The sequence below is a fragment of the Musa acuminata genome, chromosome BXJ3-9, assembly GCF_036884655.1.
Source record: "Musa acuminata AAA Group cultivar baxijiao chromosome BXJ3-9, Cavendish_Baxijiao_AAA, whole genome shotgun sequence".
Classification (NCBI taxonomy): Eukaryota; Viridiplantae; Streptophyta; class Magnoliopsida; order Zingiberales; family Musaceae; genus Musa; species Musa acuminata.
Window position 1 is genome coordinate 43,870,892 of NC_088357.1, and position 11,635 is coordinate 43,882,526.

General features: G+C 38.3%; 2 protein-coding genes across 2 annotated transcripts; one reads left to right on the forward strand and one right to left on the reverse strand.

Annotated features, from left to right (window-relative positions):
* Positions 1–93: 93 nt before the first annotated feature.
* On the reverse strand, positions 94–3,215 carry LOC135649254 (uncharacterized). Its single transcript, XM_065167460.1, has 3 exons — positions 3,061–3,215; positions 566–673; positions 94–476 (listed from the first exon to the last, which is right to left on the reverse strand). Exons 1-3 carry the CDS (start codon positions 3,121–3,123, stop codon positions 252–254), a joined length of 396 nt encoding a protein of 131 aa, XP_065023532.1. The 5' UTR covers positions 3,124–3,215; the 3' UTR covers positions 94–251.
* Positions 3,216–3,922: 707 nt separating this feature from the next.
* On the forward strand, positions 3,923–5,640 carry LOC135648702 (uncharacterized). Its single transcript, XM_065166595.1, has one exon. It carries the CDS (start codon positions 4,485–4,487, stop codon positions 5,382–5,384), a length of 900 nt encoding a protein of 299 aa, XP_065022667.1. The 5' UTR covers positions 3,923–4,484; the 3' UTR covers positions 5,385–5,640.
* The last annotated feature ends 5,995 nt before the right edge of the window (positions 5,641–11,635 follow it).

Below are 11,635 nucleotides of genomic sequence, written 5' to 3' on the forward strand. Positions count from 1 at the left end.
GGTTATGAAACAATGCCCTGATACTAGTTTGAAATCAAAACCCTGCAACAAAGAAACATTGGACCCTCATCCATCCTTGCTGTAGTATATTGATTTGATCTATAAACTGATAGTATTTATAAGTTCAAAGCCATTTGTTCAACAAACAGAGAGAAAAAAAAATGCTTATTGTCATAGCATAAAGCAGCAACAAATAAATTTATTCCTAGGGCTCATGATGGACAATTAAAGCGGTTTATACGATAGCAGACTCATTGACCGGGAAGAACCGGTAGCTCTTCATGACTGCTCTCACCATCTGTAACAGTGAAAGCTCGCCTTTCATCGGCATTTGCGGTGATGACCGGCATCCAAACATCAGCGGTGCTGCTCAAGAGAGACTGCACCTGAGGATCTGCAGCCATAGCTGAGGATATCATCTGGTCAACTTCATCGAGCTTCGCCGAGAGCTTATCCAACTCCTCAGCTATTTCAAGCTACAACCATTGGACAAACAAGTAGACACCATGGGAAATGCAGCTGGGAACACATAGATCGAATAAAATCATGGGGCGTGCAGTAATACCTCATCGAGATGCTTAGATGGTTTAGGAGGGACCTTGGTGACTTCTAATCCAAGTGCTTCTATCTTGGCTCGGAGTTCAACTTCTTCTTGGTTGCTCAAAGTCTCGACCTACACATGTTTGTTTTAGTCAAGGAGTGTGACACACCACTGACTACAAAAAGATATTCACGACCATAATGCATCATCCTGTCTGGACTCCCAAAAAAGTAAAATATTTCCAGGACAAATGGCAGACATATAAAATACACAATGATAGATGACAGTTTAGAAATAAGATTCAAAATGTTAAAAACATTATTACTTGAATGACGTATTTAGGAGAATGTCACTTTCATTGTCTCCTTCAACCCATGCCATGACTTTGTAGCATAACCACATTAAGATTAGCTCAAACTTGAGTACATTAAATTAGGACTACCAAAACATCATGCCAAAATCTTCAAACTGCATTGTGGGTCTAGCTTGATAAAGGAATATGCCATGCAGGATTGAGAATACATATTTTATGAATTACCCACTAGTACCATTCTGATGAAAAGGAGACAGAGTTGCATCTTTGCTCAACAGTGCTCACTGGTGAATATTGGTAAGGCGTAAAGCAGATAATAGGTTGGAGTCGAAGACTCAGACGATATACTGGGAGCTCGCCGAGAGTTCATTGTGAGATCACCGGAAGCACGTTGGAAGACTCGCTGAAAGCTCGTCGGGAGATCGCCAGAAGCACGCCGAAAGACTAGCCGAGAGTTGGTCGGGAGTTCACTAGAAGCTCGCCGAGAAGTTCACCAAAGGATCGTCGAGTGAAAAATCAACGTCCCGGACCATGCTTGCCTTAATCACAGTTAGAACGATAATTATAGTTTATTTGGGAGGTAATCCCATCAACTTTGTTAGGGGCCAACTAGGCTCTGAGTTGGGTTGGTTTGGACCGGATTCAAGGCCTAACCAAGATGCTGAATTCTTGGCCGGTAGTGGCACCGCCTGGAAAGCAGCACCCCAGGAATTCTGGACGATGGTACCACTAGCAGTTAATGTTGCCAGCGGTGGTATCGCCCCTGTTAGGCGGTGGTACCGCCAGAGCTCGGTCTCTGAGCTCTGTCAGGTTGTAGTACCACCTAGACTGAGCGGTAGTACCGCCTAGTATCAGACTGCAAGCAATAGTACCTCCTAGTAATGGCGATGGTACCACCAGTACCCCGAAAACCCGAGATGAGACACTTTTTTGCTCCAATTTTGAAGAGAATTTAGGGACAGAGACACCAGCATACATAAAATCTTATTCCAAGCATGCCCGAATATTTGGCTGGCAAGCACAAGCTTGACTTGAAGATTCATCTTCCACATCAACGGCCAAGAGATTTAATAAAGTTTACACAAAAATCATTTTTACTAGATTATGGGTTGCTTAGATGACTAGATACATTATGATCCAAGATTTATGATGCCAACAAAAATAAGCAATTGTTTCCAATGTGCCAGATATCTTTTAATTGACATAAAGATGATTGACATATAAGTTACAATAACAAAAAGAATGCTACGAACTTGCAGCAGGGTAATAATATAAGCAATTCTCCATTTCAAATAGCTAGCGCAATAACTACTTTCAGTAGGGCAGAATTAGGACCAGAAATAGAGGAAAGAAGGAGAAAAATAAGAACAACAGATGAGGAATATAAAGAGAGATGTGCCGAAAGGGTGTTCTGGAGAGAAGATGACATTGATTTTAAGGATAGGAATGCTTGTATAATACAACAACTACAAGCCATAAGATCCCAAAAATGTGACTTAATGAAATAGAACATTGTAACTAATTGGCTAATTATCAAGAAAAAGAAACAATATATCTCGGAATAGGAGACCACATGTCTGTCATGTAGTTCTTGCTTCCCTTTTCTTTTGATTTTCTCATTCTGAACCAATTGTCTCCATTTACCCTTAGCAATATTAAGTTTGTTTCTCAAATTTGTAAGAGTCAATGTTTGGGTATTCTATACTCTTTCGTGCAGGTTGATTATGTTAACTCCTTTAACAGGGAGACATTCAACTAAGATTCATATTTAGCACTCGCCCTCAAGAATTCTGTGGTCCTGCTGTTCGCATAAAGTTCCGTGTACAGGGAATTCGAAGTCGCAAATCGCAATTTCTAGTTTCATGATCGACCTGACATCGGAACAATATTCCTAATTACGATCCGCAATTGAGTGCATTTGTATCTAATCGCCGCATAAGCAACGATCCAAATCACAATAAAAAAACCGAAAATTTCAACCAGGCATACCTCAAAATCAAGAACTAACATAAACAGATCTGAAGGAAGAATTTAGGATCAATAGGACAGGGCAGAGATTTAAATCCTCCAAGAACAGAAATATCGGTAGCAGCCGAAGCGACAGCAAAAACATCTTTTTGCACAGATATCGATCAGATCACGGATAAGACGGGACACGACGACCAGAAGAAGAGCAAGGAAGAGAGAGAGAGAGAGAGTAGGAGACCTGTTCGAGGAGCGTGGAGAGAAGCTGGAACAGCTGGGCGTCGGGCTTGCCCTCTTCCGCCATTGCCACACCCTTTCTCTTCCTTTCCTGTTCCTCTCCTCGCCGCTTTGTGGGCCATACGACCGTGAAACGGAGTCTATCGACCTGCTCGCTTGTGAACCAAGAAAAAACCGGACCGATGTGTGCGGTTCGATTCGGTCGGGTTTTTCCGGTTTACACGGTCTTCTGGTTTTGTTGATAATTATAATTCCATCATACATCTTTTGAATCACCACAAAATTGATATTATATCACTTTGAATTAAATGAATTTCATATTTATTCTTTCAAAATTTTCTTATATATTTCAAAATCTAAAAATTATATGTATATGCTTATACAATAATATCGATTATTATTATAAATTTTGGTATTAGAGAGAAAGGACTAATACATATCCTTTGATTTTAGATTTAATTTTTTTATATAATTATTAGCTACTCGTCTCTTTTTAAATAATTTTAATTATGATTATGATTCGTTTGATGTCTTTAAAAGCTCAATGATGCTATAAATAGTAACGTCTCTCGATATTATCTTACTAATTTCAAACTCTTATTTGGAGTTTTTAAGCTCTCTCAAACTTTTTGTTTTGTATAATATATATAAATACAGAGGTGATGATTGGGATTGACACTAACGCGAAAAGATTCAGAAGAGAACGAGTTAAATCAAATCAACTTTGATGAGACACTAACAATAAAATAATAAATCAAGACTTGTTATTATGACAATGCATGTATATTGACTTCTATTAAAGCCATTATCATCGATTTTTCCCACTAATCCTTTCATTGCAATTTGATGGTGTTTGACCGAGTACGTGCAGGAATACTACATGCAGTTGCCTTACCCCACATTGTCGATGGGTAGGGGAGAGGAGGGAGAGAACCGATGCTGTCCCGCATGGGACCCAGCAGTGGAGACCAGGTCGCCTACCAGGGTAACTTTTCAGGTAAGTCAGTAGTCGGGCAAAAAAGAATGATGTGTACGTATTTGCTTGCGGAATGCCGTGTACGAGTTCACTCGGGACTTCGAAGCGGGATCCGACCGCACGCAACGGTGCGAATCGCGGCCGTACGATCGACCAGATGCGCAATCATGACCGTTCCCGCACACGGACCACCCTTCTTCCGTGCGCCTATAAATAGTCTCCCAAGTGCCTCGAGAAACTAAATCGAAACCGGGGACGAATAAGAATCCGATTAGGGTTAGGGTTGGGATCGATCAGCTCGCGGACCGGGGTTAGGGTTTCGTGGCGATCGATAGTCCATCGATTTTGTTCGATTCCGTGGCGAACAGTGCTCCCCCCGTCGGTTTCTGATCTCTGTTCCTCGTGGCAGCGACTGAATCTAGTTGATTACTTGATCACTTGTGGAGGTATCGATGAACGATCCGTCACAGATGTTGAGCCGCGGTTTCGGGATCTGGCCGCCTCCCTTCGCGGCCGTTGGCGGGGGCGGTAAGCCCGGCCGTATGAGCTGGAAGGGCAATAAGGCGGCAGTGGCTGGAGGAGTCGTCGGCCCGGCCGGCGGCAGTGTCTCCGGATACAACCCTCTCGGCCTTGGCGAGCACCAGTTCCAGAACCGCGCTAAGGCCCGGCGGTTCTACCCCAAGAAGAAGTTCGTGCGCTTCGCCCCCTTCGCCCCTCGTAATACGACCTCCTTCATCATGCGCGCCAAGAAGGCTGGCGGGATCGCGTCGCTGGTGTCGCCGTGCCCCGTGACGCCGGCGATCCTCCCGACGCCGAAGTTCTCGCCAACCCGTGAAGGCCTCGTCGATATGGCCAAGGAGGAGTGGGGCTTGGATGGGTATGGATCGATGAAGGGCCTGATCCGGCTACGGTCGTCCAACGGCTTCGAGATCAGGGCAGGAGGCGGAGAGGAGGAGGAGGACGAGGTCGCCGAGTTGTCGAGCGAGAGTGATGTTGACCAGTACCTGGGTCAGCACTTGGAACTAGAGCGGCGGTTGGACCATGATGTCAGCCGATTTGAGATGGTGTACCCCTGGGCGGAACATGGGTCGGGCGTCACCGCCTATGTGCTGGAAAATAGGATGGATAACCAGGACGCGCACATAGCGAGGCTGGAGGAGGAGAACTTTACGCTTAAGGAGAGGCTTTTCCTGATGGAGAGGGAGATGGGAGACCTTAGGAGGAGGCTGCAGTTGCTCGAGACTCGATGCCACCAGGGAGAGGAACACAATAACAATAGGGACACCAGGAACATGAACGGGAGCACACACGAGGAGGCTTCAGAGAGTGAAGTGGGTGGGGATGCGTGCTGAGTTAAACGGAAGGCTGGAAATTAGCTTGTGCAGTGAGAGATAAAGGTAGAAGAGAGGAGAGGAGAGGCGAGGAAAGGGTGGAAGTTTCCCTTATGGGAGCAAGAGATGAGGGGGGATAGAGGAGGAAAGAAGAGAAGGGAGGGTCGAAATGTTTCTTGTTATATGTACATATTAGTTTTTTAATGGTAGGAACTACAAAATCATAAGAAAACTGTTGACTATCTGAATCTAAAAATTGTTTCCTTTTCGATGTTTATGAGTTTCATTTTTGCATTGGATCTTATTACTTCTGTTTTAAATTGCTAGGCTTTTATGATTATGTGTGAGGTTTATCTGAAAGCCAAACTCAAAATGAGGATGCAGAGGTTCAACTATTTTCTCTTATTATTATGCTATTTGGTCCCTTTTTTTTTTGCTGTGTACTTTATATAAGGTTTGTATTGATAAGTTGTTTATTGATACATTTTGAGATTGTATCAGGTTTAATTCCAGTAGATGGTTGGCATGTGAAGGTTGATTTTAGATGCATGACTGATGTTATTTGAATATACTCTCATGCATTATTTGCTCATAAGGAAAAGGGAAAAAGATCTGCAATGTTGAAGATAATGATTGTCTTGGAATATTGATACCTTATGGAGTATGTGATATATATGCTTTCAGGGATTGTTTCTGTGAGTCAAGAAGTGTGATGTTTCAGCATTCAAGGTCTGTTATTTTTGTGGGCCAAGAACAGGCACTGTTGCCCTCTCACAGATGTTTTAGTTTTGGCTAAAGCTTAATTGAATACTGGTAGACTTTATCTTTTCTTGTTGCAATATGATGGAGATTGATGGATTTTGCTGGATTGCTGGTTTTGATTGCAGGTGGAAAGAAAAGCATCTGGAAATCTGATAGTTGGAAATGTTCTCTTCTAGTGGATCACTCCCCCAAACCTCAGGTTTGATGCAGAACTCTTCTCAAGGCCATTTTGTAATGGTCACTTGAAAAGTTGCTTCTACTTCATTTTTGACTCTTCAGAGTTTCTTATTTGTGAGCAGACTAATGATGCAACCTAAAATGGACAAGTCTCTATCTGCAATCATTTCGTGAAATGTTTGATTCTCATACTAGGAAAAGGGACATTTCCTCTTGACCAATCATCTCATGCACATGGCCTAGACAATAACATGTGATGACATGGGCAGCATGGTTCCATGACAAAATCAAATATTGTGTAGTGCAAATATGGTGTATAGGATTTTGTTTTCACTTTTAGATTATCTTAGTAATGGAGTTGAATTATTTTATACTAGAATAAGACCATTTAGATTGTCCTTACTGTCAAAATTGATCCAAGCCTTAAGGTTGAGGTCAGTCCATTTCTGGTAGATCATTGCATTTTGAGAATCAGTTCTTTAAGGAGGTGGATATTCTTTCACGGTGATTTTTCTTAAGATGGGTCTTGTAAATCGAAGGGTCACTTGTAAAACTAGTGTCGAGAGTGAATTCGGTATGGTTACTCCAACACTCAAATTAATTTAAGATATTACACGAGAATCAAAAATGAAGTTTTTGAGATCTTGAAACGTACTTGAGCACGAGGTGTTTTGGAGGAGAATATTTTTAGAATAAAAATATTTTTGAAAAAATTTTTTTTTTTGGCTCATGTTGATGTGTTAGGTTTGTTTGATCATATTTCGAAGCCAAGTTCCAATTAACTCCGCTCCCAATTATATTTTGAAAAGACATGTTTGAATCAAAGTGTAATGTATGGTTCAGGATCTTTACGATTAGTCTTTTAAGTGCCTTAAGATGCATTTGAAGTTGCAGATGCACTCGATGAGGGAGCATGGAATAGTGCTATGTGAGGGCATCAAAGATTGTCGACTTAGATCATTAGGAAACATACAAGATGTTAAGATGTGTTAACTTGAATCACTTATGTAGGGGTGTTGGATAGAGATGTGGGAGGGTGTCGACAAATAAGGGTGTCGATGTTGATGTCGGAGATGTGTGAGGGTGTCGAAGCCGTCATGTATGAGACATCAAATGCTAGTAGAAGAGGTATCAAATGCGGGAGATGCATAAGGATATCTTGTCACAAACTTAGCTGGTTTTGCTTAACTCATGTGGTAACCTTGTATGTCCGTTTGTAAAGGTCAGCCTCTCCGAAATCTCCTATGATCTCTTAGGACCTACAAAAGAGAAAACACGTTAGAAAAAGAGCATCACTCAGGATCCATAAGCAATCATTTTAGAAAACACATCATAACCAATACAAATTACAAACAAACTTTATAAGCTCTGAACGGTTACACAACAAATGGTCCAAAATGGTTCAGATCGAAAGAAAATAGGGTTGCTAAGTTTACTGTTAGCCCTTTACATGTTGTGCAAAGTATGAACAAACCAAAAGACACGAATATACATAAGCATTACGTCGAATACCTCATTTACAATTTTGTCCATGATATTCTCCCCCACTTATTCCTTCGACGTCCTCATCGAAGCCTTTGCCGACATTGCAACTCCTCGCCTTTGTTGAGTCTTCAATCTTCTACTCCAGTTGCAATGTGTCTTTTGGTTCCCAACTGCTATCCGTTACTATTGTTGAGTAGTCGAACTTTTGATATGTCATACTGTTTTAACTCATCAATGACTTTGATTCTCGTGTGGGGTTGGTTGAGTTGTGTTGATCCCTATTGGTTCCTACGGATCCTTCAAATGAAGGAAAAGATCATCCTTACTATGCGTTAGTCTCTTCCTATTATAGAGGCCCTCTATTAACTTAACCCTAATAGATCATGTCCTATTAGGTATAAAGATCTTTATCCAACTACCCAGACCTCTTGGATTAGTAGATCTTTATTGAATAATCTCTTATTAGTTCTTAGTGGATCTCATCTATAGGATCTATTAATTCAGGGGTTTATTGGATATTTAATAATATAGAGGCTCTAGTAGATATCTCATATTTGAATCTCTATTCGTCGCAACATCGACCATATGTGTGTGATCCTCTAGGCCCAATATCGAGCTATTCATGAGTCATATATATCAGAATTTGTTTTAGCTCAATGAATTATTATCTTTATAATAATTCACTCGACTCATCGATATAGACGTATTAGGCCACTACATTGTAATTCTCAAACGATATAAGGGAATAAAATTCTTTGGATCTATTTGTCCTCAGTTATCGTGTATTATAATCCCTCATTCATCTAATTTCTCAGAGATCGTATATCGAGCATAGTGCTATCAAGCCCATACGATTTTTACTCAAGTCTTGTTCTAATTAAATTCTTCCGGAGAACTCTTTCTTTTTTAATTCAAATAACTCTTACTAGGGATTTGTTTGAACAAGAATACATAAAATATTTCTCTCATGACATTGAGAGCGAATGATTATTTAAAGATACTTAATAATCCTCGTAAAGTTGGTTGCTACTCTTAATAGCCAACTATACTAGATCTGAAACTTCCAAACTTATAAGTCACGTATCAAAAAGTGGAGTACTCATACAGAATATCCTTGGCGTCTCAAGTCTAAGGATCAGATACACTATTGGGATGACAAAATTGCTGTCTAACAATGAGGTATTATCGATCATCTAGCATTTTGTGAGTAGATCAATAAATGAACTTATTCTCCAACAAGCACCTGTACTGTATCCCTAGTGTCTTCACACGAGCAACAATGAGACCACTTCCAACATATAGATGGATATACAGTACACTAGTCTGTTCGGTTATCTCGATGTTTCTCTCGAGTAGCTATGATCGGGATTCTTTAGGGTCTGTGTTTAAAGAAGAATCAATCTTATTATCGTGATCTCATCATGATCCGATTCCCATTGCAAAGGTCCATGGACATCTTTATATATATATATATATATATATATATGTAATAAACAATATAAAGTAAGAAAATATAATAATAATAATAAACAAAAAGAGTGCATACCGTATCACATATGTCATCACTCATGTGATTAACTTACAGGGCACTTATGACTAGTACACTCAATCCTAAAAATCTTCGCACTAGCACAAAGCCATAAGTGAGAATATGATATCCTACTATACAAAATCACATGGACCCTTATACTATTTCATCACATATAAAATATTACCAAGTGTAAGTGGATCTTTTGAATTAAGTAGAGTGTGTATCATGTCACATGTGTCATCATTCACGTGATTGGCTTGTATGGTACCTATGATTAGCACACCTAGTCCTAAAAATATCCGCACTAGCATAGAGTCATATATGAAAAATATGATGTCCTCTATAAAATCACATAGACCCTTGTACTATTTTATTGCATACAAAATATTACCAAGTGTAAGTGGATCTTTTGAATTAAGCAAAATCTGGATAAATTCATTATCAGATACAAAGCACGTCTAGCAACTAAAGGATTTCACTAACAACCAAGTATTGATTTCACATAAATATTCAGGTTAGTTGTTAAACGGATGATAATCTAGCTTATCCTAAGTTTGATTATTACTTAAGGTTGACATATATGCTAAATATATATTAATAATGCTTTCTTATAAAGAACCATAACTAAAGATATTTTTATGTAGTAACCTTCTGACTTCATCCACCTTCAATATTCAAGCTATGTTTGTAAACTATGAAAAACTATTTATAGATTTTGCCAAGCTCCAAGAGCTCGTATGCTGAATTTGGCTTATTTTTTTTATATTAGTTAGCTTTATCAACTCTAAGTTTGACACATCTTTATTTTTACGACAATAAAAGAGAAGTACTATATATCTATTAGTTTATGTGATGACATTATCATCATAAACAATAATCCTATGTAGATCAAGTAATTCCTTAAACAATTGGTAAATCGATTCTCCATCAAAGATTTAGGATTCTTAAGCTATTTTCTACGAGTGAAAATATCGTTCACATCTTTTGAACTTTTCATATCTCAAAAGAAATATATTTAAGATTTATTATTAAAAACGAACATGCATAATACCAAAAAATTTGCTAATCGAATCGGTACTATTGAATCACTCAAATTATATGATGACAACCCTACTATAGATCCCACACGATAAGTACTTAGTTTTTCATAGTATTTATCTCTCGCATGTATAAATACATCATTTATAATCAACAAAGTATCATAATTTATGTATCGTCCCTCCATCACGTATTGGTCTGCACTAAAACATGTCTTACGATATCTTAAAAGGACTTATAGTCATAGATTTTTTTTTTTGTAAATACTCATCACTATATCTTTATGCCTTCGTCAACGTATTGGGTAGGTAACACTGATGATAGAACGTCTACGTCAACTTATATTATCTTCCTTGGAGCAAATCTAATTAGTTAGAATTTCAAGAAACAGAATACAATCGTAAGATCTACTTCTGAAGCTGACTATCAAGTCATCGCTACCATCGTTGAAGAAACGAATTTGGCATTATCTCTCAATCCAATTCTATGATATATTATAATAATATCGATATCATCTACCTATGCGCTAATCAAGTATTTTACTCATGCATGAAACATATTATCCTTGACTTTTACTTAATTAGAGATCAAGTTGTAAGATATCAACTATGTGTTTCTCACGTTTATACTTTTGACCAACTAATAGACTTTCTCATGAAGCATTTCATTCCTAGGATATTTTACATCGAACCGAAATTAACATCCTTAATAGAAATTTAATCTTATGGAGCATGATAAAAGATCATAATTTATGTGATTGATTTGAATATATAATTTAAGTACATAATTAAAAGAAATCTTCAAAATTTATATGAATATAAATTATCTCTATAAATAAAACAAATCACTTTCCCGATATATTTCTCTATATTTAAGAAATAGAATACAATTTGCTATGGAGCCATCCCAATTGGGCCACCAAATTACTATTTGGCATCATCTCTTAATTCATTCCTATAATGTATTATGATAATATCGATATTATCTACTTATCCACCAATTAGATATTTCACTTATGCATGAAATATATTACCATTAACTTTTACTTCGTTAGAGTTGTAAGACATCAATTACGTGTTTCTCATCAATTAGCAAACTCTTTCACAAATCCTCCGGTTCATAGAATATTTTAATTACAAAATTAACAATCTTGATAAAAACTTAAACTTACAAGGTATGATAAAATATCATAATAATTACAAAATTAACAATCTTGATAAAAACTTAAACTTACAAGGTATGATAAAATATCATAATAAAGGTAAACTTTATGATAGAA

What these genes read in the sequence shown, in the direction of transcription:
- LOC135648702 (XM_065166595.1), top strand. Translation starts at nt 4,485, where the DNA reads ATGAACGATCCGTCACAGATGTTGAGCCGCGGTTTCGGGATCTGGCCG.
- LOC135649254 (XM_065167460.1), bottom strand. Translation starts at nt 3,123, where the DNA reads ATGGCGGAAGAGGGCAAGCCCGACGCCCAGCTGTTCCAGCTTCTCTCC. An exon ending in TCTCCACGCTCCTCGAACAG is followed by an intron (nt 674 to 3,060) that starts GTCTCCTACTCT and finishes AAACATGTGTAG; the next exon opens with GTCGAGACTTTGAGCAACCA. An exon ending in CATCTAAGCATCTCGATGAG is followed by an intron (nt 477 to 565) that starts GTATTACTGCAC and finishes CAATGGTTGTAG; the next exon opens with CTTGAAATAGCTGAGGAGTT.